We start from the raw sequence: 27958 nt of genomic DNA on the forward strand, positions 1-27958 counted from the left end.
AAAATATTATGTGCTAGGAACCCTCCCAGGACCTTGCAAACATCAATGAACATAACAAAGATTCTGCCCTCCTGGAGTCTATATTTTAGTGGGGGAGCAAAACAAAAATGATAAACATGGGAAGATTATATGTTATGATTCGAAGGTGGTGACCTCTGTGGAAAAAAATGAGCGGGCTAAGGGGGATTGGTCATGGGTGGGCAGTTGGTAGTGTTAAGTAGGGTGATCAGGGTAAGTCTCATGGACAATTTAGACTTAAAGAAAAACTGGAAGGGAATGAGGACCTTTCCCAAACAGATACCTGGATGAAGAGTATTCAGAGAGAGAGGGAACATCAGTGCCAAGTCCTAAAGGAAGGGAGGGACATGCCCAGGAACAGGAAGATTAGAGTTGCTGGTGTGGGGTGAACAATGAAGAGGTCATGATACAAAGGGCAAGGGTGCTGGGGGATTACACAGGGCCTTGAGGCCATTGTAGGGACTGTGGCTTTAACTCTGAGTGAAGTGGGCATTCAGTGCAAGGTTTTAAGTAGAGGAGTTATATGCGTACTTTGGCTGCTGCTTTGAGAATATTCTTTTGGGGACAAGGGTAATCTAGGTGAGATGTAATGGTGGCTGGGACCAGGGCCTAAAATGGAGGTGATGAAGAGTGGTCAAGATTCTAGATACATTCTGAAGGTGGAACCACTATGATTTCGTGACTGAATGGATGTGGAGTATGAGAAAGAGGGGTTTTTTTTTTAAAAGAAACTGCCTGGACTGATTCATAGGGCTGTCTTCTGACTTAAGGGTACATTTCCAGTGTGGACACATTTATATCATTAATTTTCTAAACGTTTTGTAGTAATTGTTTAAGTGTTAACTTTTGGTCATTTCTTATTTGTTTGATCACAAACTATTTGTTACCTCCTTGATCAGCTCTCGTTCAGCTTGGTATATGTGCATTAGAGAGTGGCCTTTCCCCAGTAGTAGAATTCCCATCTTTAGCCTATTCAGATACACATTTATGGAGTGGTGGTTATATCCCAGGAACTGCTTCGTGCTAGGGATACAACGAATAAGACAATGTCCTTAACCCTGACCTCAAAGTTTAATTGTTTTTCATAATGTAATATTGGTGTTACACTGCTAGTATGGGCAAAATACCATGAGAAGCGACATGAGGAGGCTTTGAAATTCTGCCTGTCTTGGGAGACAGAATGCCCCTCTAAGATGTATTGCTCTGGGTCATGAAGAGTAGTACCTAGGCTTAAACAGCTAGTTTGGTAATTTTCTTCAGCATGTTAGAAAGGGGAAGAAAAGAGAGAGACCAGTTTACCTGTTAAAGAAGAAAAATTCAGAGTATTTCTTAAAAAATGTTTTAAAGACTTAGAAGTGTAACATTCTAGAATCTTTTGATAAACATACCTTAACTCCTGATAGTCCTCTCACAACAGTACAGCTCAAGAATGTATATTAACAGGACTTTCTGTTAGTGAGACAATGTGAATTGGTATCAATAGTGGCACTTTCCCTGAAAGTCATGGTACATTTCTACTCAAAGCAGCATTTATAACTCAAATTGTCATAGTGTAGTAAGTTTACGTATCAGTAGAGGGAAGAAATTGTTAGGAAGACATTTGACCCTCAATTTTGTACTTTTAGTACCTTGCAAAGTACTAGATATTTAAAGTATCAGGGAAAGGTAAAATTATTTTCAGTATGCTTTAAGAAATGGCTTAATATGAGTGGCTCATTTTTTTAAGTTTGTGGGTCTTTAGGTGGTGAATGTTTTAGTGTTCTAATCTAGAAAATATATATACATGGAATGCCTCCTTTTTTGACATTGTGGGTAAATGAGACTTTACTACATTTAATAACACTGCTTAATACGTATTTTTAATAACAAAATATTGTGTGTTGCATGCTGCTCCATGCTTTGTATCTAATAGAAGTGTTTTTCTTCTAGGTTCAAAAGATGTTGTGATAAAGGCACAAGTTTTAGCTGGTGGTAGAGGAAAAGGAACATTTGAAAGTGGCCTCAAAGGGGGAGTGAAGATAGTTTTCTCGTAAGTTATGTTTTACACATATAGACACCATTATTAAAGAAAACAATGTATATTTGTAAAAGATGCCCCTTATTATTGAATTGATATAAATACTGAGATTTAAATATTAGATGAGGTAAGATTTTGGCTGTCATGTGCTTTTATTTTTCTCAGTTGGAGGAGAAAAGAGTTTGAGTTCTTTTTCTTATTTTAGTCCAGAAGAAGCAAAAGCTGTTTCCTCACAGATGATTGGGAGAAAGTTGTTTACCAAGCAAACAGGAGAAAAGGGCAGAATATGCAATCAAGTATTGGTTTGTGAGCGAAGATATCCCAGGAGAGAATACTACTTTGCTATTACAATGGAAAGGTCATTTCAAGTGAGTAATTGTAGACATGATACATTTAGGATGATCTTATTACATTCAAGTTCAAAAGTTGATTATTATTTCTATTTGTATGGGAAGGGTTAAAAAGGTATGGTCCATAATCTATTTGTATATGTCATGGGAACAATATTTTTATGTCATTTTTAAAAACCAACATGATTAATGCCATCAGACTTAATACTATAATATTGTGGTAATAAAAACTGTAGGCAAAACCATGCTGAAATAAAACCCACAGAATTTCCAAATTGTTAATTTGCTAAGAGCAGCTTAAATCATTTCTGATTCACCTTTAGATTCCATAGACTGAGAAAATAATTTCTAGCACAGTAAGATATTCTAACCAAAGAGAAAGTCTCTGGAACCACTAAGAGAATGTGTGTCCCTGGCTTCATCTTTTTCTTTTTCAACCTCTTCGTATTTTTGATAGTTTGCGGTTTGTTTCACAAGAGGATTTGATACTTGGTAAGTTCAAGGATGGCATTCAATAGGAAACAGTATGCTTCTAAGGAGCATAACCTTATTCTGCTCTGCTCTCTTTATGGAACTTAGAATGCTAGCAATGAACTTAAGGCATCACATGAAGAGAAAATTCCTTCGTAGACCTAGGGCTTGGAAAGGGCATTGACAGTGATTTTATGGTGTAATTATCTGGCTTTTTGAGTGCATTGGTTAACTTTTATGAGCTGAATCTGTGTAGTAACTAGCTTGTCTTTTGAAGCAGGCTGGGTACATATTTGGTAGCCCTAGTCAGGATTTGATGTAGAACATCACTAATTACGTAATTAGTAATGTAACAAAAATTTTAAGGGGTCATGAAAATGTTTTCTTATATAAAATAGCTTTTTTAAAAATAGCTATTTTCCATATTGTGATTTTTTTTACAGTTCATTAAGTTTTCTTGTAATGTTTGAGTGATATTATAAAATATCTTTTGTAACTTTGAATTTTTATAAGAAAGTATTTTTTAAGGTATAACACTAGATGGTAGTAAAAACCCACTCAGAATATAAGATTAAAGAACATTGTTTTGTTTGTAAGTGATGTCTTTACCTCTGTAGGTTTCTTTATGTGATAGAATTTAGTTTTGTAAGTTACTTTAGAAATCCCATGACAATAACCTTATATATTACAAATATTTGCAAAAATTATGTTTTTACAAATTCATTTAGTTTCACTACATTTTCTTTTCCTTTTCATTGATGTTATATATCAACATCTATCATTTTGTTAGTTGTTAATGTTTTTACTTTCTGTTATAGCCAAGAACAAGGTGTATGTGCCTGGACAGTTTGAGATATGAGTCCTGTAATATTGGATAGAGTAGCTCATCTTGATTAGAATAAATGTAGCAAACTGAATATGTGTTATTAAAGATATGAATATAACACAGTGAATATATTGTATTAAAGATATGTTAAAGCATTATGAAAAATGGTCAAATTTGATTTTAAGAACTTGAATTATTGGAGAACTCTGAGTCTTATTAAGGAAAAATGTTTTTATTTCATTTGCACCAGTAATATATAGTTGTAATAATTCATGCTAAAAATTCAGTAGTACTAGTTGAACTATCTGGCCAAAGACATTATAATGTGCTTTGATGCTATCATATTAGGCCAATGTGGAGTTGTTGGTGTTACTTTTGGGGTAAAAAGAACTATTTTGGGATTCCCTCTGGACAGGTTCCTATTAAACGACAAAAAATAAGTCGGCTATTTAAAAAGAAAAGCCCATTTTGATTGAATTAAAGTCATATGCTTAGGACTTAACTGATCTTTTTTTATTTTAATATGTGGGCTTAAAAAAAAAACCTATTTATTTTTGGCTGCGTTGGGTCTTGGTTGCTGTGTGCAGGCTTTCTCTAGTTGCAGTGAGCGGGGGCTACTCTTTGTTGCCGTGTGTGGGCTTCTCATTGCGGTGGCTTCTCTTGTTGAAGAGCACGTATGGTACGCGGGCTCAGTAGTTGTGGCGCATGGGCTTAGTTGCTCTGTGGCATGTGGGATCTTCCCGGACCAGGGCTCGAACCCGTGTCCCCTGAATTGGCAGGCGGATTCTTAACAGCTGCGCCACCAGGGAAGTCGAGGACTTAACTGATCTTTAAAAATTGCTTTTGTTGCTTATCTGTTTTCAGAAGATGAATCATAAACTCTACTGGTATTCTTTGTATGTATTGCATCAGGAAGCCTGGGCAGATATGTACCATGGGGTTGACATGCCAAAAAAAAAAAATCAATTTAAATTCCTATTCTGTGTTTTGGTACTTTTAAAAAATCAGATTTCTTAACATTTTCCCAGTGCCTGTTGGGAACTTCTGGACTGAGACAAATCTGATTTAACAAATCACATTTGCTGCTTTATTTTCCTAGTAAAACATTGCAGTCTGCTGTAAATGAATGGTACGTTTAACTGTGTCAGTTTTTTACTTTGCTTGGATTAAATATAAAATGTGCCGTGAGAATTCCAAATTTTATTTTCCATACTTTTCTTAAAAAGAGATACTTATTTTAAGTGGCCTCTTTGTCATATGATTTTAAATTCAAATCCATTTTAAGGCAAAACCTTTTGTAAGACCAACAAGAAAAGAGGAATTTAGGTTAAGAAGGTGAAAATAGCATTATTAATTTATTTGAAATTACAGTTCTTTGCTAGAACTTAAATTGTTCTGAAAGCTTATTACTAAGATTTAAAAGTTAAAACCAAATCATTTAAACAGAAGCACCAGTTCATTCAGCAGTCATGATCATATGCAAAACTACAGTCATTGTTTTAACTGATCTCTATTTTATTTACCTATGTAAGCTTTCTTCTGACTAATTGGCTATAAATTTTGGGGTTTCTTTCTAGTTAGTCAGGGAATTAGTACAAAGAGAATTTGTTCACTTTCTTTTATATATTTATTATTTCATATGTATTTTTTTTTTAGACTTTTCTCTAACTTATAGCGAACTCTTGGAGATCTAATCATTACTTTAGTGAGAAACGTTTTTCCCCCAGTAGTGCTGCCTTTTATGTGGCTCTTCACTTCTCTTATCAGTAGATATGAAAAGAAAAGGACAGTAAAACTAGAATAAAATGTTCAAATACTTTAAAAGTTTGTTGATTCTACCTTTTCAGTTGAATAAAATTGTATTTGGGGGTTATCTGTAGATTAATTTACTTATATTTTACTTCAGTAGCATGACAGTAGATTCATTTATCTATATTTTACTTTAATAGCATGATACTAGTTGATAGATTCTTTTTAAATCTGAGTGTTTTCCTCTCTCTTTAGATCTCTTTAAAAGCTTATAATTTTGAATTGCCTTTCTAGGGGAAAATGAAGAATACCTTTTCATTTGAAGTTTATAGAGAAAGTAAAAATTAGACTTTAATTTCAAACATTTCCCTTGACTTAAGCTTGCCATTGTTCTCTTCTTTAGTCTCAGAAATGCACAATGAATTCTTCTATTAAATATTTTTTGTGTTTGTTGCAGTGAGCTCTGACACCAAGTAACCAGAATTGAGCCAGACTTCACAGGTTAAGGGCACAGTCCTCCACATAACTGCCCTCACTTCAGACGTCAGCCTCAAGTTTGGGGGTCCCCAGGTCACCCTCACTTCTGACGAGCTGGCAACAAGTTTGGGAATTCCTAGTACCCCTCAGGTTTCATAATTTGCTAGAATGACTCACAGAACTTAGGAAAATACTACACTTGTGATTACAGTTTTACTATTGCCAAAGGATACAAATCAGAACCAGCAAAATGGACAGATGATGCATAGGGCAAGGTCTGGGAGAGTCCCAAGCATAAAGTTTCCATTTGCTTCAGGGGTGTGTCACCCTCCTGACATATTGATATGTGACAATACACAGAATATTGGCAACCACAAAAGCCCACTGAGTTTCTAGTCGAGTTGTTTTTATTTTTTAAATTGTGGTCAAAACATAGAATATGAAATTTACTATCTTTAACAGCTTTTATGTGTACAGTACAATAATGTTAACTTTGTGCATATTGTTGTACAACAGATCAAGGACATTTTCCATCTTGTGAACCTGAAACTCTGTATCCATTGAAAAACACCTTCCCCTTTATCCCTTCCTTCAACTCCTGGCAACCACCATTCTTTCTGTTTGTAAGATTTTGATTATTTTAGATACCTCATATCAGTGGAATCATGCAGTATTTGTCTTTTTGCGATTGGTTTATTTTGCTTATCATAATGTCCTCAAGGTTCATCTATGTTGTAGCATATGTCAAGATTTCTTTACTTTTAAAGGCTGAATAATATTCCACTGTATGTATGTACATTATTTTCTTTATCTTTCATCTGTTGGTGGACATCCAGGTTTCTTCTGCCTCTTGGCTATTATGAATAATGTTGCAGTTAACATGGGCATGGAAGTATCTATTTGAGGTTCTGTTTTCAGTTTTTTTGGATATATACCCAGAAGTAGGATTGCTGGATCATATATTGAAGTTTTTGAGGAACCTCCATACTGTTCTCTACAGTGAGTCTACTATTTTACATTTCTACCAACAGGGTACAAGAGTTCCATTTTCTCCACTTTCTCACAAAGACTATTATTATTATTGACAGAAATTATCCTGATGGGTATGAGGTTATATTGTGGTTTTGATATGCATTTCCCCAATGATTAATAATATTGAGTACCCTTTCACATGCTTGTTGGCCATTTGTATGTTGTTATGGACTGAATGTTTATGTCTCCCCCAGAATTCATATATTGAAGCCCTAACTGCCAATGTCATGGAACTGTGTAACTGGAAGAGTTTTGAGGTGCATGCTAGAAAAAGCTGAGATTGCCATGAAAGGACTTTTAAAGTTGATTCTGGTGAGGACTCAGAAAGAAAAAAGTAGAGATACAGAGAAAGCTTCCATCTTCTTCGAGATTATATAAATAATCATGAACAGAATGTTGGTAGAAGTATGGATGGTAAAGACCATTCTGGTGAGGTCTCAGAAATGAAGAACATGTCTTCAGATGATGCAAAAAAGATGATCCTTGTTGTAAAGTGGCAAAGAATTTGACTGAATTGTATTCATGTTCCAGTGTTTTGTGGAAGGTAGAACTTGGGAGTGATGATATTAAATATTTAGCTGAGGAGATTTTTTTAACAAATTTATTAATTTTTAAATTTTTGGCTGCTTTCGGTCTTCGTTGCTGTGCATGGGCTTTCTCTAGTTGCAGCGAGTGGGGGCTACTCTTCATTGCGGTGCACAGGCTTCTCATTGCGGTGGCTCCTCTTGTTGCAGAGCACTGGCTCTAGGGGCGCAGACTTCAGTAGTTGTGGTGTGCAGGCTCAGTAGTTGTGGCTCGCGGGGTCTGGAGTGTGGGCTTAGTTGCGCCGCGGCACGTGGGATCTTCCCGGACCAGGGCTCAAACCCATATCCCCTGCATTGGCAGGTGGATTCTTAACCACTGTGCCACAAGGGAAGTCCCAGCTGAGGAGATTTCTAAGCAGAGTATTGAAGGGGTGGCTTCATTTCTCCTTACTGCTTATAGTAAAACTTGAGAAGAGAGAAATGAATTGAAGAAGGAATTATTAAGCAAAAAGGAATCAGAATTTAAACATTTGGAAAATTCTCACCCTGCCTATATTGCAAAAAACTAGAAAGCTATTTGGAAGATAATTATGAAGGGTGTGGCTGAAGAACCATTTGATAAGGAGATTAGTATGGGTATGAACCATGAATTGTGAGAAATAAATGTCTGTTGTTTAAGCCACCCAGTGTGGTATTTTGTTATAGCATCCTAAGCTAAGATGTGTATTTCCTTTGGAGAAATGTCTATTCAAGTCTTTTGCCGATTTTTAAATTGGGTTGTTTCATTTTCTGGTTGAGTTGTAGTTCTTTATATATTCTGAATATTAATCTCTCACATACAGTTTGCATATATTTTCTCCCACTCTCTAGGTTGCCTTTTTGTTGATTGTTTCTTCTGCTGTGTAGAAGTTTTTAAGTTTGATATAGTCCCATTTGTATAGTTTGCTTTTGTTGCCTGTGATTTTCTCTTATTCAAGAAATTATTGCTAAATCCCATGTCATGAATCTTTTCCCCTGTGTTTTCTAGGAGTTTTACAGTTTCAGGTCTTACATTTAGGTCTTTCATCCATTTTGAGATAATTTTTGTATATGTATAAGGTAAGGGTCTAACTTCATTATTATGCATGTGGTATCTAGTTTCCCTAATACCATTTGTTGAAGAGCCTGTCCTTTCCCCATTGTGTAGCCTTGGTACCTTTGGAAGACCATTTGACCATATATATGAGGATTTATTTCTGGGTTCTCTATTCTGTTCCATTGAGGTCTGTCTTTATTGTCAGAACCATACTGTTTTGATTACTATAGCTTTGTAATATGTTTTGAAATCAGGAAGTAAGAGGCCTCCAGCTTTGTTTTTCTTTCTCAAGATATTTTGGTTATTCAGGGTCCTATGAGATTCCATGTGAATTTTAGGAATTTTTTCCCCTATTTTTGCAAAAAAATGGACAGTGGAAAAAAGATTGTATTGGGGAAAAAATACCATTAGGATTTTAATAGGGATTGCATGGAATCTGTAGATTGCTTTGCGTAGTATTGAACATTCTAATAATATTAAGTCTTCCAATCCATGAACACAGGATGTTTACTTATTTGTGTCTTCTTCAGTTTCATTCAGCATTGTTTTGTAGTTTTTAGTGTACAAGTCTTTTGTCTCCTTGGTTAAGGTTATTCCTAACTATTTTATTCTTTTTGACTCTTGTATCAATAAATTGGATCATTGTCTTAATTTCCTTTTTAGATTGTTCATTGTCAGTGTATAGGGATGCAAGGCATATTTGTGTGTTGATTTTGTGCTGTAACTTTGCTGAACTCATTTATTCTTAGCCAGTTTTGGGGGGGATTCTTGAGAGTTTTGTATATGCATGATCATATCATCTGTGAACAGAGGTACTTTTATTTCTTCCTTTCCTATTTGGGTGCTTTCTGTTTCTTTCTCTTGTCTGGTTGCTCTAGCTAGGACTTCCAATACTATATTGGATAAAATGGTGAGAATGGGCATCCTTGCCTTTTTCCTAATCTTAGAAGGCAAGCTTTTAGTTGTTCACCATTGAATATGATGTTGGTTGTAGGCTTTTCATCTGTGGCCTTTATTATGTTGATGTAGTCCTTCTCTTCCTAGTTTGTTGAGTGTTTTTATGAAAAGGTGTTGAATTTTTTCAAATGCTTTTTCTGCAGCAATTGGGATGGTCATGTGGTTTTTTTGACCTTGATTCTATTAATGTGGTGTGGTACACTGATTGATTTTCCTATGTTGAACCATCCTTGCATTCCAGGAATAAACCCCCTTTGATCATGATATATAATCCTTGTAATGTGTTATTGAATTTGGTAGGCTAGTATTTTGTTAAGAGTTTTTGCATCAATATTCATCAGGGGTATTGGTCAGTAGTTTTCCTGTAGTATCTTTGTCTGATGTTGTAACAGGGTAATGCTAGCCTCATGGAATGAGTTTGGCAGTGTTCCCTCCTCTTCAGTTTTCTTTTTTTTTGGAATAGTTTGAGAAAGATTGGGGGAATTCTTCAGTGAAGCCATCTCGTCCTGGGCTTTTCTTTGTCGGGAGGTTTTTGATTACTCATTCAATCTCCTTGTTATAGCTCTGTTCAGATTTTTTATTTCTCCATGGCTCAGTCTTGCTAGATTGTATGTTTCTAGGGATTTATTTCTTCTAGGTTACCCAATTTGTTGGTGTTTGATTGTTCATAGTAGTCTCTTATGGTCCTTTTCACTTCTGTGGCATCAGTTGTAATGTCTCCTCTTTCACTACTGATTTTTGTTGTTTGAATCTTTTCTATTTTTCTTAGTCTAGCTGATGGTTAGTCAATTTTGTTGATCTTTTTAACAAACCAACTCTTAGTTTTGCTAATTTTTTTCTGTTTTTTAAAAAATTTTCTATTTCATATGTTTCTGCTTTAATCTTTATTATTTCCTTCCTTTTGCTAACATTGGGTTCAGTTTGTTCTTCTTTTTCTACTTCCTTGAGTTGTTAAAAAGAAAGCCATGAGTTGGGTGCTTTCCTTCAACTTTGGTGAGCTGTGTTGGCTTCTGTCTATAGTATTACAAGTTCTCTGGTGCTGTCACAAGCTGCTGAGCTTTATTTTGTTCTCAGTGCCTCTCCCCCACAAGACATTCAGAGTTTGCAGGTTCCCTGTTAGCCCTCCAAGTCAGGTGAGACAGAAACCAGTTCCTTGGACAGACCCCTGAAAAGCAGAAATGTTAGATGCACATTTCACTCTTCTCTTTCCCTCCCAAGGGGGAAGCCCCACATTGGGCTATTTCTCAGATATTGAGCTGTGTTGGCTTGGGGGAGGGGCTCACTTAGATGAAATAAAATGACTTTTCTTACCCATTTCCTTGCAGTTGAACTTGCTTGGAGTACTGCAACTTCTTAACTGTTTTCTGGTTTTCTCTAATAGGCATTTGGGGTCATATATTGTTGTTGTTAAGTTAGTGTTTCTGTGGGAGAGCAAAATCTGGGGCTTTCTTTTCCACCATCTTGCTGACCCTGATGTCCAGAGTATTTTTGGGTAGTGGCAGTGGGGGTGTGCAGGGGTTATGAAGTAGGAATGATTGACTGAATCATTGCCCACTAAGTTAAACTTAATCTCCAGGCCTCCTTCCCTCTTGGAAGTGTAGGCTGATATCATGTGGCTCAAAGCTCCAACCTTCTAATCACATCATTAGTCTTTCTGACCTGGTCAGTGCCCACCTGAGTCATCTCCTTTGTATTATCTAGGGGTCCATTGTGAGTCACCTCATTAACATAAACTCTCAGATGTAGGGGAGGGTTTAGAAGTTGCCTCCCATGCACTGGGGACAAAGGCCAGCCAAATTCTTTATTACACATGTATATTGAAATCTAGTCAGGCAGTATAAAATTTAAAAGGTACAAAGATGTACAGGGAAATACAAATCTTCCACCCATCCTTGTTCCTCAACCACCCAGTTTTTCTCCTGGAGGGCTGATACTTAAATCTTTTTTTGCCTAAATAACAGTTAACTCTCTTTAAAAAATAATAAATTCCGCCGCCGCCGCCACCGCCGCCGCCACGCCTCCCCCACCCTGGTCCCTTTGGCTATTGCCATATTTTGAGGATTTGAAGGACTGTATTGTTCTCCAAACAGTAATGAATATAATATTATTCCTTTACATTATACCTTGAAATGAATTTGTTACTGAAACACTTAGGTACTGGGATAGAAAAGTGAAATTAGTCTTTTGAGGTTTTTTTTTCCTGGATTAAGAATAATATATTCACTGTAGAAATTTTTTTTAAAATAGTGACACATAAAATAACAAAAGTCTTATGATTTAATGTTTTATTTCTTATCTTTTTTCTGCTTGTGTGAATAGTGGGAGGGTACATATTTAAGCACACTTTATGTTAAAAAAAACACAGTTGAGAATAGAATCTAAGGTTTTGTATCATTTTTTCCCAGATTACACTGCTGAGATCATTTTCCTTTCCAGATGCATTAAATAATCTTTAGTAGCATGGTTTTACCATTTCCTTGTTTTTGCATGTTAAGATTATTTCTGGTTTTGTGCATAAATTAGCAAATCTATTAGATAATTTTACTTTGTTTTTTTCTTCATTGATTTTAGAAGACTTAAAAGTTAATTTAATTGTTTGGTATTTATCATCTTACCTTCTTATATTGCTCATGATAATAGCCAGAGCTATTCTTTCAAGGTAGGTAGCTTTCTTTTTTACTGACTTCTAGTAGGGCTAGAGCTTATAAAATCAGGACCTTTTGTTCATTAGGCTTTCCCTATTAAATATCAGTAAACTGTTTTATGATTTTTTTAATGTTCTTTAAACAATACTTTAATGTCCCTTCAGTTCTTGTGAAAAATGCATAGGTTATATTTCACATATGTATATGATTATATTAAGTTGTTTGGTATACATTTGTATCTGTTTTTAATCTTTTTCCCTCACAGGTGAGCCATTGTCTTCCTCTTCCTTTTCACTTCTTTTCCATTATTTCAATTGAACACTTAGCGGGGGCATTGTGCAGGTGATGCAAGGATAAATTCTCAAGGGAATTTAAGAATAGTGGGGAGTGATAGATGTATAAGTCTGATAGTGTACACAAATAGATTTTAAGATTTTATTGACGGTTCCAAAATAAAATCTAGATATTTTGGCTGTTTCCCCTCCTGCTAGGGTCCTGTATTGATAGGAAGTTCTCAAGGTGGTGTCAACATTGAAGATGTTGCTGCTGAGACTCCTGAGGCCATAGTTAAAGAACCTATTGATATTGTAGAAGGCATCAAAAAGGAACAAGCTGTTCGGGTATGTTGTACTCTGAAACATTTCTAGCTTTTGATTGGATAATTACAACCCTTAAAGAGAATTAACTGTGTAAGTGAAGTGATTGACAAAACTTCTTAAAAAATTTTTTTGTGTCAAGGCATGTTAATATGTAGTTTGAAATTGCAACTTTTTAGAAGTATCTAAAGCGTTTTTCTTCATATCCTTCATAAATATTTTACTATGTATCTTTAAAAGATAAGGATTCTTTTAAAATAGCCACTATACCATTCCATCACTAGTAAAACTAACAATAACTTCTTAATATCATCACTTACCCAGTCATTCAAATTCCCTAATTGTCTCAATTTTTTTTTTCTTTTACAGTTTGAGTTGGGATCCACTAAGTTTTTTCATTGTGGTTGGTTAATAGGTCTCATAGGTCTTCTTCTAGTTTATAGGTTTCCTTTCCCTCACTTTCTTCATCCATTTTCTTTCATTTTGTTGAAGAACCTGGGTTAATTATACTTTATTGTTTTTCACAGTCTGGATTTTACATCCCCATGGTGGCATTTAACATGTCCTATCCCCCCTTTATTTCCTGTAAGTTGTATGGAATGGTAGGGACACTGTCTCATATATCCCTACGATAGATCAGTGATTTTATTTTTGGGGGGTTTTATGGACGCTTTTAAGAATCTGTTTAAAGCTGTGGACTTTCTCTCAGTGTATGTACATACTCGGTAAATTTTGCCTACAGTTTCAATAGTTTTCTGTACCATCCTTCTTGTGTGCCTCTTCCTCCCATTCGATTCCCACCCCACCCAAAAAAAGCCCCCCAAAAGAAAAACTTAACCATGAAGTTTAGTATTATGGCCTGTGAGAGTTGCTTGTTAATGTTTGTAATACTGCTATTAAATTGTTTAGCTTATATATAAAAAATGAGTGACCCATCTTAAAAAGAAGTTTGAATATTAAAGTTTGAATGAAATTAACATCTCTTATTAGGAAACTGTCAAAAGAAGCTTATGGTATCGAAGTACAGTAGAGCAGGAACTTTGACTGATACAAAGATTTCCCTGCTAAAGCATGAAGAAAGTCATTTAGGCAAGTGAATGGTATAAATGTTTAAAGGGGACAGAGATTTGATTCATTAGGTAGTTATGTGAGAGTGATGACTGGAGACTTAAATTTAAATGAGAAAGAAAACACTTGATTTACAAGAATACTTGAAGGAATAATCTACTAAGATTGTACCTTTTTGAGTGATGGATGAACAGAAATAGTTCCCAGCACAGTGCTAGACAAACTAATTTCATACTGGGCTGATCAGAATTCTTTTGTAATTCTCAGGTGTTTACATTTAAAACAGTAGATTGTAACCTAGTGAAAATCTTTCTAAATGAAATGGTACTTTATTTCTCATCATTCTTTGTTTTGAAATGTTTTAACCCAAAATTACATTTCTTAGTTTGATCATCCACTTTATTTTCATTTGATTATTTGCATTTGTCTTCTTGCAAGAATCACATTCACTTTCAAAGAATTTAATATTTTCTGTTATTGAAAGTCAGATGTATTGTAGCCTTAGATAGCAATTGGAAGAGAGGAAAAAGCTACTCCATAGGTTTCCTGATCAGCTGCAACAGTTAGGATAAAAAAAGAGACATGTGGCTTCTATACCAGTGGTTCAGAATTGCTTATACAACTTTAAAATATTATGGAGTTTTGGTCCACTATAGAACTTGTGAACCACAACTTCTGGGTTGAGACCTTGGTGTATGCATTTTTAAAAAAGCTCTTCCGGGCTGCCCTGAAGAGCACAGTGGATAAGAATCTGCCTGCCAATGCAGGGGATACAGTTTCGATCCCTGGCCCGGGAAGATCCCACATGCCGCAGAACAACTAAGCCCACGCGCCACAACTACTAAAGCCCGTGTGCCTAGAGCCCGTGCTCCGCAACAAGAGAAGCCACTGCAATGAGAAGCCCGTGCACCGCAATGAAGAGTAGCCCCTGCTCGCCACAACTAGAGAAAGCCCATGTGCAGCAACGGAGACCCAACACAGCCAAAAATAAATAAATAAATAAATAAAAATTGAAAGAAAAAAAAGCTCTTCAGGTATATTTAGGGAGGAATCTCTGCTCAAGACTGTAAACTTTTCTACTAGATTAGAAGCTTAAGTACCTGTATATCTTTTGAATCTAGCATATATTAGGTGTTCAGTAGATTTTTGAATGAATGGGATAATACTTGTTTGACTGGATGTGTCTTCATTGCTTGGTAGACACTCTTCATAAATTACCTAAAAGGTAAAATAGGGTGAATTAATATTTTGGCCATTGGACCATTTGGATTATCAGTCTGCCTTTTATATGTAGTTTTAATAAAATATAAGTCTCTATTTTCAGTTTAGGTTGGCCATAAGGCTTAGTGGTAGTATGGAGGCTATGGAATAACACAGGAGGAACAGGAATTGAGGCGAATGACAAGTCATTTGACCTCTCTGAATCTTTTTTTTTTTTTTTTTGCGGTACGTGGGCCCCTCACTGTTGTGGCCTCTCCCGCTGCGGAGCACAGGCTCTGGACGCGCAGGCTCAGCGGCCATGGCTCACGGGCCCAGCCGCTTTGCTGCATGTGGGATCTTCCCGGACCGGGGCACGAACCCGTGTCCCCTGCATCGGCAGGCAGACTCTCAGCCACTGCACCACCAGGGAAGCCCTGAATCTCTTTCTTTGTAAAATGGGCATACTACCTGCTTTGTGAGGATTTTGAATAAATACTTTTGTTTAACCATTTAGTGATAGTAGATGCTATTTTAGTGATTAATGTTTAACCATAAATGAGTCATGTTTATTATTTAAATGATAAACTACAAGGTTTTTTATTTGTAATAATTTAATGTTGATTGGATGTATACAGCATTCCTATAATAAAGAGACAAATTAATTTCAGCTTGCACAGAAGATGGGATTTCCAGCCAATATTGTGGATTCTGCAGCAGAAAACATGATTAAGCTTTACAACCTTTTTCTGAAATATGATGCAACCATGGTAGAAATAAATCCAATGGTAGAGGATTCAGATGGAGCTGGTAAAGTATCTTTTATCAAACATTGATTGTCTGTTTATCCACTTATCATATTCTTCACTGAGGAAGTTGAACTCATAAGGAAGTGAACTCATTTCTATGTAGAAGCTTATTTTATAATGAAAAGAGTGAATGTGAACAAATATTAAAGAGACCCTTTAAAACAAACACCTTAAATATATATTTATGTACACACAGAGGGGTTAAAGCTGCACTGTATGGCAGCTACCAGTCACATGTGGCAGTTAAAATTAATTGAAATAATATAAGATTAAAATATTTCTCAGTTGCACTAGTTACATTTCAAGTGCTCTGTAGCCCCATGTATTGGACAGCTCTGTATTGGACAGCACACATAAAGAACAATTTCATCTTTGCAGAAATTTTTGTTGGGCAGTGATGGATTAGAGTATCCACTACAGTAGTGAATAAATAGTTGTAGTTTTGGGGAATTAGCCATTTTAGTCTCCCCAGGTTTCAAACTTTAGAGACACCATGATGGTTATTGTACAAAGTGTGTATTCTGATGCTAGAGTCATTTAATATTAGGGAAGTAAGATTAGCTTGTCACTTTGACAGCTTTTCTTTTACGTATGTTTAAAAGGTAAATCAGGTTTTGAATTATCATGCCTTCCATGTATAGTTTTTCTAAAACTATAAGTTGCTTTATTGTAGCCTAAATTTTTCTTGATATTTTACATTAATTGCTTCTGTTGCTATAATTTGTTTGATTTTGTTTCAAGTCTCTTTGGACATTTCTAATCTTCTTAAGCATTTGTAGATCTCTTTCACTTTTATACTTCTAATTAGTTATATTCATTATTATAGAAGTCAATTTTTAGCTGGTCATTTATATGGTTGTATAAAGAAAAATGAGTAAGTTTTCTTGTGATTGTAGAGGTAGTTTATAAAACTAAAAATAATTAAATTTTTTTAAAGAGTGAGGGCTGATGCACATTTTAAAAATGAAATGTCCAGTGAAGGAGAATTATCTGTATGAAACCAATATTTTTTTTTAAGGGAGGCAGTTCTTACCTATTTATTCTTTTAGATTGGCATTACTTAATCCTTTGTGGGTCAAGGACAAATTTTAAGAAATGCAGTGAAAATTGCATGAAAGCGAGTAACCCTCACCAAGGAGTCTGCACCAGTGTTTCCATGTGTGCATGTGCACATGCACTGTTTTTCATGCAGTTTAGGGGTTCTCAAACTCCTTGAAGCCTTTGGTCCTGCATTTGGTACTTGGATGTCCAATTACTAACTCCTATTGCTAGGCAACCTTTAGAATCCTTTTGTCAGGTTTCAAAACCGATCATTCTGGAATTTTTTTTTTTTTTTTTTTGCTGTACGCGGGCCTCTCACTGTTGTGGCCTCTCCCCCTGCGGAGCACAGGCTCCGGACGCGCAGGCTCAGCGGCCATGGCTCACGGGCCCAGCCTCTCCGCAGCATGTGGGATCTTCCCAGACCAGGGCATGAACCCGTGTCCCCTGCATCAGCAGGTGGACTCTCAACCACTGCGCCACCAGGGAAGCCCCATACTGGAATTTTATTGGAATTGTATTCATCCTATAAATTGTTGGGGAAAAATTAACATCTTCCTAGTAATCAGTTTTTCCAACTAGAAATACCTATTTTTCCATTTATGTAAGTCTTGATTTATACTTTTTTAAGTAAGACTTGTTTTCTTTGGGTAGGTATTATATTTCTTTTTAGATTTATTTGTAGAAGTATTTTTTTGTTGCTATTTTGATTGGGATCTTTTCTGCCATTGTATTTTCTTACCGTTTATTGCGGTATACAGAGACTGTTGATTTTGTTCTTCATTTGAAGATTTTAATTCTATTGTTGTATTTGTTTTCTAAGTATTCTAAGTATACTTTGGTTTCCTATAGTAGGAAATAGTAGGTTTCCTCTATTTAACGAAAACATAGCAAATACCATATGCTAGGCACTATTGTAAGAACTTTTCAGATATGGACCCCTATAGTTCATTAAATGTTTATAGCAGTTCTGTGAGGTGGATACTATTACTATCCTTATTTTATAGGTTAGGAAACTGAGTTACCAAGAGGTTAAGTGACTTGCCCAGGGACACATGGCTAGTGGTAGAACTGGGCGGTGAATCTAAACAGTCAGCTGCAGAATTTGTGCTCTTACATATGACACAGTTGTATGACAGGGATATTTTGGGTAGAGAGTAGTATATCAGCATTATTGGAGTAGGAAGAGATTAGCAATAAGGTATATCTTTTAGGTTAGGAAGCTGTAGCAGTAGTCCAAGCAGGAGGTAACAAAGGCAGTGGGAATGGAAAGGAGAAGGCTTTATTTTACAGATGAGTTCAAGCTCAGGCTCTGTTAGCAGATCTACATTTCTCACAGTACTTTCTTTATATATTTTGAATGGAGACTTTAGACCAATGCAGACTATGTAGTTATAAACATATGCAGATTGATACGTTTTATTTATAAGGTTCATATTGAGTTTCAAAAGTAATATTTTTAAAAATAGAAAATATAGATATTTGTCTCCTTTTGGTACCAAGTTACCATATGACAAGATAGAATATACATTTGGGAAAATTATCATAGTATTCCTTAAAATAGTAGTTTAAGGATATTTTGAATGACTAAATTTGGAGTTATTTCCTTTGTGCACAGTTTTTTTGGAACATATATGCTGCATAGAATGAAGTATACCTCTTAATTTGTACCGATTTACTTGTTTGAATAATTGTAAGAGGAAAGCATATAGACTCTAGACTTATTTTCCTAGTAATGCTCTGAAAACATAGGGTAATATAATATATATATATATGTATATATTTGAATACAATTGCTTAAATAGCTTATCATACCATTGCCATCATTGGGGTTTCTGAGAGATCTTCCAGTGATTACTGATCTTCCCTGACAGAGTTCTAACTAAAATGGATCTGACAACTAAATTACACCATTAGACAGACTTAATAAATCTATTCAAATATGAGGCTTTAACAGGGCAGGCCTGTCAGGGATAGACTGTGCCTTGGGAATAGCAGTTGGAAATGGTTGCTCGCTGTGGGAAGCTTACTCCCAAGAGGAAGAAGGATTGAGCAGAATTATGCATGCCTAGTTTTATAATATCTAGATTAACTAGACAGATAATTTGTGTCCTTTCCTCTGGGAAGAATTAAGTAGAGACAGTGAGAGACAGATCTTATACTAAGTGAATGTGAAAGGAAGCATCAGGAGTGGGGAAGATTTGATCCCGCCGCCTCCCCCCCAAACATTCCTTAGTATTTTCTTTACCCACTGAGCTCAACCATCAAGCCTGTGATCTATCAGGGTGGATGTGGAGCTCTTGAGGGAGGAGAGGTTAGCTGTCTGTTTGGGTAATCTTGTTCTGACTTTGAGGCTGCCTTTCCAATCCCAGCCATTGTTCCTCTGGCTATTATATGGGAGCATCTATAGGTAGTTTGGATTTTTACCCCCAGAAATTTCTAAAATGGGTCAAAATAGTACACCAGTATCAGCTTTAAGAAAGTGTTATGCTCAATTCTGAAAATTTATTCTTTTCTGTTTCTGACACCACATTATGTCCAGTCAGGTTGTCTATCGGAATTTCAAAAGTTTATCAGTGAGATTAGATTATGGCATTAAAATACTCTGAAATACTCTAATAGTAGATTACATAAAGACACAGCTGGATTTAAAGTCCAAATGTGATAAAAGTCCAGAGGACCTAGAGAACTGAAGTCCCAAGTCACATTCTCTTATCTGAGTTAGAAGTTCAAAGAAATTAATGTTCTTTCTAATTTTGTAAATATTTTGATTGAATGAGAGGTTATGAATTCTAGATAGTTTTAAAATTCTTTTAGCTATGGCAGTTTGGACTGTCTGTCACAGGAATGGGTAGAGTTTCTTTGTGATTTCAGAAGTTATATTATTTGAATTTCAGATCTCTTATGTGCCTGAATTCTAAAAGTGTACAAAAGGTTAATAATACATATAAGTTTATCACAGCTTTGACCCTCAATTACCAAATTTGGAGAAACCCCTCCCCCCAAACTCAAGCCATTCCCACTGCCAGGACAGTGATCCCACTGCCAGGCACAATAATATTCTCAGAACCATGTACTTCGTTTTATCAAAGATCATGGCAGAAACTCAGTGAAAGCTGAATGAAAGAGAATGGACTGATATTAGACTCCCCAGGATGCCAGTTGTCTTGATTATCTTACCTATGGACCTGAAATCAGTTGAGAGAAATCTCCAAGTAAGGAATTAATTTTGGCCTGGTGCATTTGTGACTTCTGGGGGGAAGAAACCCAAAATGTACATTTCTTAAAAGTTTTTCCTCTTTTGAACACTAGGAATTGAGTATGGGCTCTGTTTACTGATATTACACATACCCTTGCTGTTAGCAGAATTGTCAGTGGCTGGTTCTACTGACTGTTGCAGGGCTCAGGTCTAGGAAATACGCTTCCTAGGTATTTCACCCCAAGTATGTTTTTATTGGAGAATCACCATCACCTGAGTGAACCTGTCTTTATCTTCTTGAGTCTATATACTTTAGAGGCCTACTAAGGATTAATGCCTTTACTATGTGTTCCTCATTGTTTTTTGAATGGCATGTTAATTTTATTAATTTAATAGATATATGGTTGACTCTTGAACAACACTAATTTGAACCATGAGGGTCCACTTATAAGCAGATTTTTTTTTCAATAAGTATGTACTACAGTACTACATAATCTGTGGTTGGTTGAATCTTTGGATGCAAAACTGCAGGTATGGAGGGCCAACTGTAAAGTTATATGCAGATTTTTTTGCTAACATATCTTGAGCACTTTTTGCATTTACTAAAGCATTCTTCTAAAACACTTATTTTAATATTTGTAAAATTTGTCATATATAGATATGCCACAATTTATAACTATAAATTTATAAATGATTATCAAAATACAAGGGATCTGAAGGATCACAATCCAAGAAACATACATATTATCATTCACCAGTGATTTCAGATATTGTACTTTTTAGTTCCAAATTTTCAATATGGTTCCTTTCATAGTTTTATTTTCTGCTGAGATTACTTATGTGGTGCTTTATTATGACCATATTTTCCCTTAAATCATTAAACATGTTTAAAATAACTATTTCACAGTCCTCTGATACTTTAAAATTTGAGTCATCTTGAGTTTGGTTTCTTTTGACTGCTTTGTCTCTTTATTTTTGGTTACATTTTCCTGTTTCTTCACAGATCTAATAATTTCTAGTTGTATACTAGACATTTTGGGAGACTGAATTCTGTCAGCTTCCTCTGAAAGAATGTTGGTTTTTGTTGTTAATAGTTAATTTGGCTGACTCTAAACTTTGTCTCTTGTTTTGTGCAACAGCTGAAACTGCTCAGTTCTTTTAGCCTCTATCTGTTCAGGAATAAGGAGAAAGTTGTAGTTACATTGGAGCAAGGAAGGGATAGAATACATATTGAAAGCTAAAGTCAGAGAATTAACCTTCATAAGGGCCATTTTGGTAGAGTGCTGGAGGTAAAAGCCTGATTAGAGTGGATTTAAGAGAGAATGGCAGGAGAAAAACTTGTACTGGTATAGGGAGTTTTTTAAGCAGGGCTTGGCAGATGTAGTCTCAGTTACTGCTATTTCTCTACTTGTTCTTCTCCTTCTTCCTTTACCCTTTCTTTCTTCTTTCTTCTTCATAACATATTAAAAATATAAAACCCTTTGTAGGCTCACAGGCCATAAAAAAACCAGCACAGGCTGAATCTGGCCCATAGGCCATAGTTTGCTGACCCCAGGTTTAAAGAGACAGCTCTTTCCGTGAGTTATGTTGTATAGAAAGAGGAGAGTAAGGGGGTGGGGGGAGGTAGTGAGTAAAGAGTTTTTTCTTTCTTTTTATTGAGGTGGGGGAAAGAACAGCATTTTTACAAGTCAGTTTGATTTAGCCAATAGAAAAGTGGAGTGGGGTGGAATTTACAGTGCAAGAAAGACAGAATTAGCGGAACAATCCCCTTGAGTTGAGACCCTGGGCCCAAGCAAAGGAGTTAGCTAGGAGCATGGACGGTTAATTCTTGGTAATTAAAAAGAAAATTAAATGCTTTTGAGGGTTTTTTTTTCCCTTCTTTATCTGTTGCTTAGGATAGGTGTAGAACCAGTAACTTTGATGGGGCAGTTTTAATTTTCACATATTCTTTTTCAAGAAACAGTTTGAATTAATTGTGAAGATAAATTGAAATACTTTAGTAAGTAACAAAATGTGTTTTTCTTCTGAAGTCAAAAATATTTGATTACTGTATAGTTTATTGTGTCTATCTTGAAATTAACATCACTTTATTTTTTTCCTTCAAAGTGCTATGTATGGATGCAAAGATCAATTTTGATTCTAATTCAGCTTATCGCCAGAAGAAAATCTTTGACCTACAGGACTGGACCCAGGAAGATGAAAGGGACAAAGATGCAGCTAAGGCAGATCTCAACTACATTGGCCTAGATGGAAATATAGGCTGTCTAGGTACCACCTGTTTTTATGTTACGAGTTGGATTGGCTAAGCTTAATTTATTTTCTTTGTTTGTTGCTTATACAAATCATTTTCCCTTCTTGATAGTAAATGGTGCTGGTTTGGCAATGGCCACAATGGATATAATAAAGCTTCATGGAGGGACTCCAGCCAACTTTCTTGATGTTGGTGGTGGTGCCACAGTCCATCAAGTAACAGAAGCATTTAAACTTATCACTTCAGATAAAAAGGTAGGGGCAGAACTTATGTTTTAGAATTTGAATGGAGAGAAGTAACTTGATTAATTAGTAAATGTGGTCGTTATAGTAGTTGAGTGTTAAAGTTCAAAAGTCCTCAATAGTTTGGAAAAGTTTGCTGAAATCAATAAAATAAAAGTTAGCAAGAAAGAAAGATAAACTTTCCCATTGTGATTTAGAAAACAAGGTGAAGAAATACTGGATGGTATTAGATAATACTATAAACGGTAGTGATTTGGCATGAGAACCCATTACTATAGAAAAAATTTTGGAGCTGTTAGTTGACTAAAAAAGCCAGAAATCTGGAAAGTCTGTAAAGCTAAAAAGAAAATAAAAATCATCTTTAATTCTATCCAGGCATAGCTTTTGTTACTATTGATTTGATTTATTTTCTTTAAGACTTGTTAATGCTTATATATTTCACACATACACTCATACACATTGCATATGTATCATTCTAGAAACAGCTTTATTAAGATATAATTCATGGGGCTTCCCTGGTGGCGCAGTGGTTAAGGATCTGCCTGCCAATGCAGGGGACACGGGTTCAAGCCCTTATCCGGGAAGATCCCACATGCTGCGGAGCAACCAAGCCTGTGTGCCACAACTACTGAGCCTGCACTCTAGAGCCCGCACACCACAACTACTGAGCCCGTGTGCCACAACTACTGAAGCCTGTGCACCTAGAGCCCATGCTTTGCAACAAGAGAAGCCACTGCAAGGAGAAGGCTGTGCACCACAAGGAAGAGTAGCCCCCGCTCACCGCAACTAGAGAAAGCCCACACGCAGCAACGAAGACCCAGTGCAGCCTAAAATAAATAAAAATAAACCAAAAAAACCCCCAAAAACCTGGCTTCCAAAAAAAAAAAAAGATATAATTCACATGCCATATATTTCACCCATTCATATATATATCTTTCAATACACACATTTTGAGTCTTTTTTTGCTAACATATCTTGAGCACTTTTTGTGTAAAGTATTATTCTAAAACACTCATTGTAATGTTTGCATAATCTGTTATATATAGATATGCCATAATTTATAGTTACGAATTTATAAATAATTATCAGAATACAAGAGATGTGAAGCATTGTGATCCAAGAAACAGACATATTATCATTCATCAGATATTTTTTTAAGGAATATATCTACTGTGTGACCAATGTGGGTTTTTGTTTGTTTTTCTTTTTTGCGATACGCGGGCCTCTCACCGCTGGGGCCCCTCCCGCCGCGGAGCACAGGCTCCGGACGCGCAGGCCCAGTAGCCACGGCTCACGGGCCCAGCCACTCCACGGCATGTGGGATCCTCCCGGACCGGGACGTGAACCTGCGTCCCCTGCATCGGCAGGCGGACCCTCAACCACTGCACCACCAGGGAAGCCCCAATGTGGGTTTTTTTAAGGCTTATGGAAATAAGATAATGGCCTTCATGTAACTAGTCTTACTGAATTTAGACTGAGAATTTGTCATTGGTAGGGATCAAGATACCTTGAACTGTGTTGAGAATTGAATGAGTTGGGCAAGGGGAAGGAAATGTGCAGAGGCATGGGGTCCAGAGAGGGCCACTGTGTTCATGGATTGGTAAGATGCTTATGCATAAAGATATAGCATTATTGGGATGAATGATAAGGAGTAATGTTGGCAAATTGAGATCCAAGTTGTGAAGATCCCTGTATCTATAGCTAAGGAGTTTTGAATTTAATACTTCTACCCCAGCACATTTACAAATATATATATCAACTCCTTACCTTTTTGTTTTTTTATTTTTAAAAAAGAAGTTAATTCTGCTAGTAAAGTGTGAAATGGGGAATAGGGAGACACTGGCAGAAGATATCAATTTGGTTATTATACCTGCTTGTTGGGAAGGATGAAGAGGTCCATAACAAAGGCAGTGTCAGTAAGAATAAAGCAATGAAACCTACACTGCTGAGATAGAATCCTTAAGTTCATTTTTTTCCTTTTTGGGCGTGGCATGGGGAGGGATTGGTTAGGACTTCTGGCTGCAGAGAATCATTGGTGATATCTTTTGTGCTGTCAGAAGCAAAGTAAAGAAATTTGGTATTTTTGAATGAATGTGTTAAGTTTGCCCTGTGGTGATTATACCTGGTAGATAGTTGTAAAGATATTCTTCCTATAATGGTCAGATGTGTATTTGAGAGTCCTCAGTATATTGAGAAAAGTTGAAGTGTTAGGCGTTGGTGATATGACTCATGCAAGTGATTTGAGGAAACCAAGAATGGAACCTGGCTCCTCCCACCCAGTGCTGAAGGACTGAATAAAGAAGGAAGACCCAATAAAAGAGGGAGAGAACAAACTGACAGAGATGGTTGCAGATCAGGAGAGAGTGGTGACATCAAAGGCCAGGGTGAAGAGTTCTGGGAAGTAAGGGAATGGGCAGTAGTGTTAGATGCTGAAAGAGAGGAGAGGGGGACAGAGGCCAGGCTGCAGTGGGTTGAGTTGTGATTGGGAATTGAGGGTGTGGAGTCATACAGGAGAGTTACTCTTTCGGTGGTGGGGTCTGAGGAGGCACAGGAGGACGTAGTGCTCGCAGTTGAGTGGAGGTCGGCTTGAGAAGAGCTGTGCAGTGTATGCGTGTTTGTGTAGAAGACCAAGAAGATGGGTTGTTTCTAGCTGGAGAAGAGATTTGAAGATAAAGAAGAGAGTGAATATAGCTAAAGGAATGGAGACCTGGAGGAGACACAGTACAGTAATTAGTGATGAGGTTAGTTTTGGAGAGGAGGTTACTCCTTAAGGTATTACTGGAAAAGGAAGATCATATGCTAGAAGTTAGAGAGTTTGAAGTGGGATAGGAGGCTCATGAAGAAGGTTGAAAGGTATGAGTCAGACTATTGCTGATGAATCATTATTATACTGCTCTTCAGGTTATGCTCGTGTTTCACAGGTTTGGTGTTTGGTTTTGTTTTTTCCCACTCTTTTACTTTTCTTGAAGTTGGAACGGATAAACTAATAGGCTGGAATCATGTATTATTTGAATGGGGACGCAGGTAGACTGGGTATGAGAGAGGAGTGGCTATGAGGAAGCTGAGTGTGCCCACGACAGTGTCATTGGTTTGCTCAGCTGTGGCTTCTAGGCTCTATAGTGAAGCACGCCAGATTGGGGGAGAGCTGATAGACTGGTTGATTAGGAAGGGGTTGAGGGACTAGAGACTTTAAAAGATTGGATTTGTTAGAGTTAGAGATGAAAGGCGTTAAGTGAAAGGAGAGGAGGTTGAGCAAGAGTGGGATTTAGACATTTGATATTGTAGAGACATTCATTCTGGCCAGGTCAAGGATTTGTCCTTGGTAGTAATCAGTTGATATGGACTGGAGGTAAAAGTGACATGGTAGAGCTCCAGTCACTTGAGGCTCAAGTGCTAGATGATGCCTGTGGTGCGTACTGTAGCTATCCCACATGCGGCAGGAGGGGGTGAGATGGGAGGGTGCCAGAGTCCACTGTGAATTCTGTTCCATTATGAATTCTAGACCTTTATTTCTTGAAGTATAGAAATAATAGTGGTAAAGATAAGGAATGCTTAGTATAACTCAGTGTGTCTCAACTTTTTTCCTGTCATGGCATTCACAGAAAGTAACATTTCAGTGGGGCATGGGAGGTACATGGGGAAGGTTGCTTGTTGTCAGAGGCCACTGGCTTAAGGTGCCAGCTGTCCCAGAACCTTCCTAATTGCTCTAAGGCAGCGGTCCCCAATCTTTTTGGCACCAGGGACCGGTTTCGTGGAAGACAGTTCTTCCACGGATGGGGTGGGGGTGGGGGATGGTTCAGGCGGTAATGCGAGCGATGGGGAGTGGTGGGAAGCGATGGGGAGTGGTGGGGAGCGGTGGGGAGCGGTGGGGAGCAATGGGGAGCAATGGGGAGCGGCAGATGAAGCTTCGCTCCCTCACCCACTGCTCACCTCTTGCTGTGTGGCCCAGTTCCTAAGAGGCCATGGACCACTACCGGTCCGTGGCCCAGGGCTTGGGGACCCCTGCTCTAAGGGGTGAGGGGAACAATATCTTGGTGTGTCTATAACCCATTTCTATCTCACTGGTTGAGAAGTTCTAGTGTAGCTGAATAAACTAAGCCTCTTTTTAAAAAACAAATAAGGTTTTTTTCTAAAGGATAGAAGAACAGCGATTCAGACTACTGGCGTGATGATGAAAGAATGCCAACCCAAATAGGCCCTGAGGTTTGGATGTGATGTGTAGCCAGGAGTGTCCATCCATACAGATGTTGAGTAATTTTGAGGGCCTGGTTTGTGTGAAGAGTTAGTAGAGTTGATGGGGAAAAATGAAGAGATGATAGTTAATGAGGACTAAATTGGAGCTCTTGCATATGATGTTGTCTTACAACATGGTCTGGGTTAGTAATGTTGGTAATGACTATGCTTAATAGGAAACAAGAAAATGGAATCAAGAGGTCTTGTTAATATGTGACAGGAGAGAAGAGACTGTGAGCCAGGTGTTGAAATTACCCAAGGAGGGGAAATAAGTTTTGCTAGGTGGTGGACTGCACACACTTCAGTGATGAGAGCTGCATGCAGAGAGTATGGCTGTTTGGTCTGAAAATGTTTCCATGAAGTTAACTTTTATCATAAGGCACAGATACTAGTGTTTTCTTGGGAAGGAAGGAAAAACAGTCATTCCTTTAAAATTTTAATCTAAAACATTTTATTGGCAGGTACTGTCTATTCTGGTCAACATCTTCGGAGGAATCATGCGGTGTGATGTTATTGCACAGGGTATAGTCATGGCAGTAAAGGATTTGGAAATTAAAATACCTATTGTGGTACGGTTACAAGGTAAGTGTAAAAGGATCTTGCAGTTGTTCTGTGAACTCTAATTGCTTAAAAGTTCATAATTCCAAGGGGTTTGGTTCATTTAGTTTTAAATTTAGTTTTAAATAGCTGTATATTTTTTTAACATCTTTATTGGAGTATAACTGCTTTACAGTGGTGTGTTAGTTTCTGCTCTGTCACGAAGTGAATCATCTATACGAATACATATATCCCCATATCCCCTCCTTCTTGCATCTCCCTCCCACCCTCCCTATCCCACCCCTCTAGGTGGTCACAAAGCACCGAGCTGATCTCCCTGTGCTATGTGGCTGCTTCCCACTAGCTATCTTTTATACATTTGGTAATGTATATATGTCCATGCCACCCTCTCACTTTGTCCCAATAGCTGTATTTTTAAAATGAGAGTATAGTAGGGAGTTTTTAAAACGTGGGTTAAAAAATTCTAACATTGGAGCAAAATTGTTCATAGTTTTGCTTACTATAAGTTGATACATTATTTATTTATTGTACGTATCTTGAATTTTGACTTGTCTGAATTACCATTAATGTGGTACGGCAAAGTATTTCACAAGGCAACTCCAGGTTTTTATAGTATTTGGTTTAGA

General features: G+C 37.0%; 1 protein-coding gene across 2 annotated transcripts in view; it reads left to right on the top strand.

Annotated features, from left to right (window-relative positions):
• The window catches only part of SUCLA2 (succinate-CoA ligase ADP-forming subunit beta), a 48020-nt gene that overhangs the window by 14547 nt on the left and 5515 nt on the right, over positions 1-27958 (top strand). For both annotated transcript variants that reach the window (XM_030882276.2, XM_030882279.2), the window contains exons 3-9: positions 1948-2047; positions 2241-2403; positions 12633-12761; positions 15674-15812; positions 22155-22316; positions 22411-22553; positions 27236-27356. In XM_030882276.2, the coding sequence (XP_030738136.1) occupies positions 1948-2047; positions 2241-2403; positions 12633-12761; positions 15674-15812; positions 22155-22316; positions 22411-22553; positions 27236-27356 (957 nt within the window). The remainder of the gene's footprint in view (positions 1-1947; positions 2048-2240; positions 2404-12632; positions 12762-15673; positions 15813-22154; positions 22317-22410; positions 22554-27235; positions 27357-27958) is intronic.

The sequence above is a fragment of the Globicephala melas genome, chromosome 18, assembly GCF_963455315.2.
Source record: "Globicephala melas chromosome 18, mGloMel1.2, whole genome shotgun sequence".
In the NCBI taxonomy this organism is placed as follows: Eukaryota; Metazoa; Chordata; class Mammalia; order Artiodactyla; family Delphinidae; genus Globicephala; species Globicephala melas.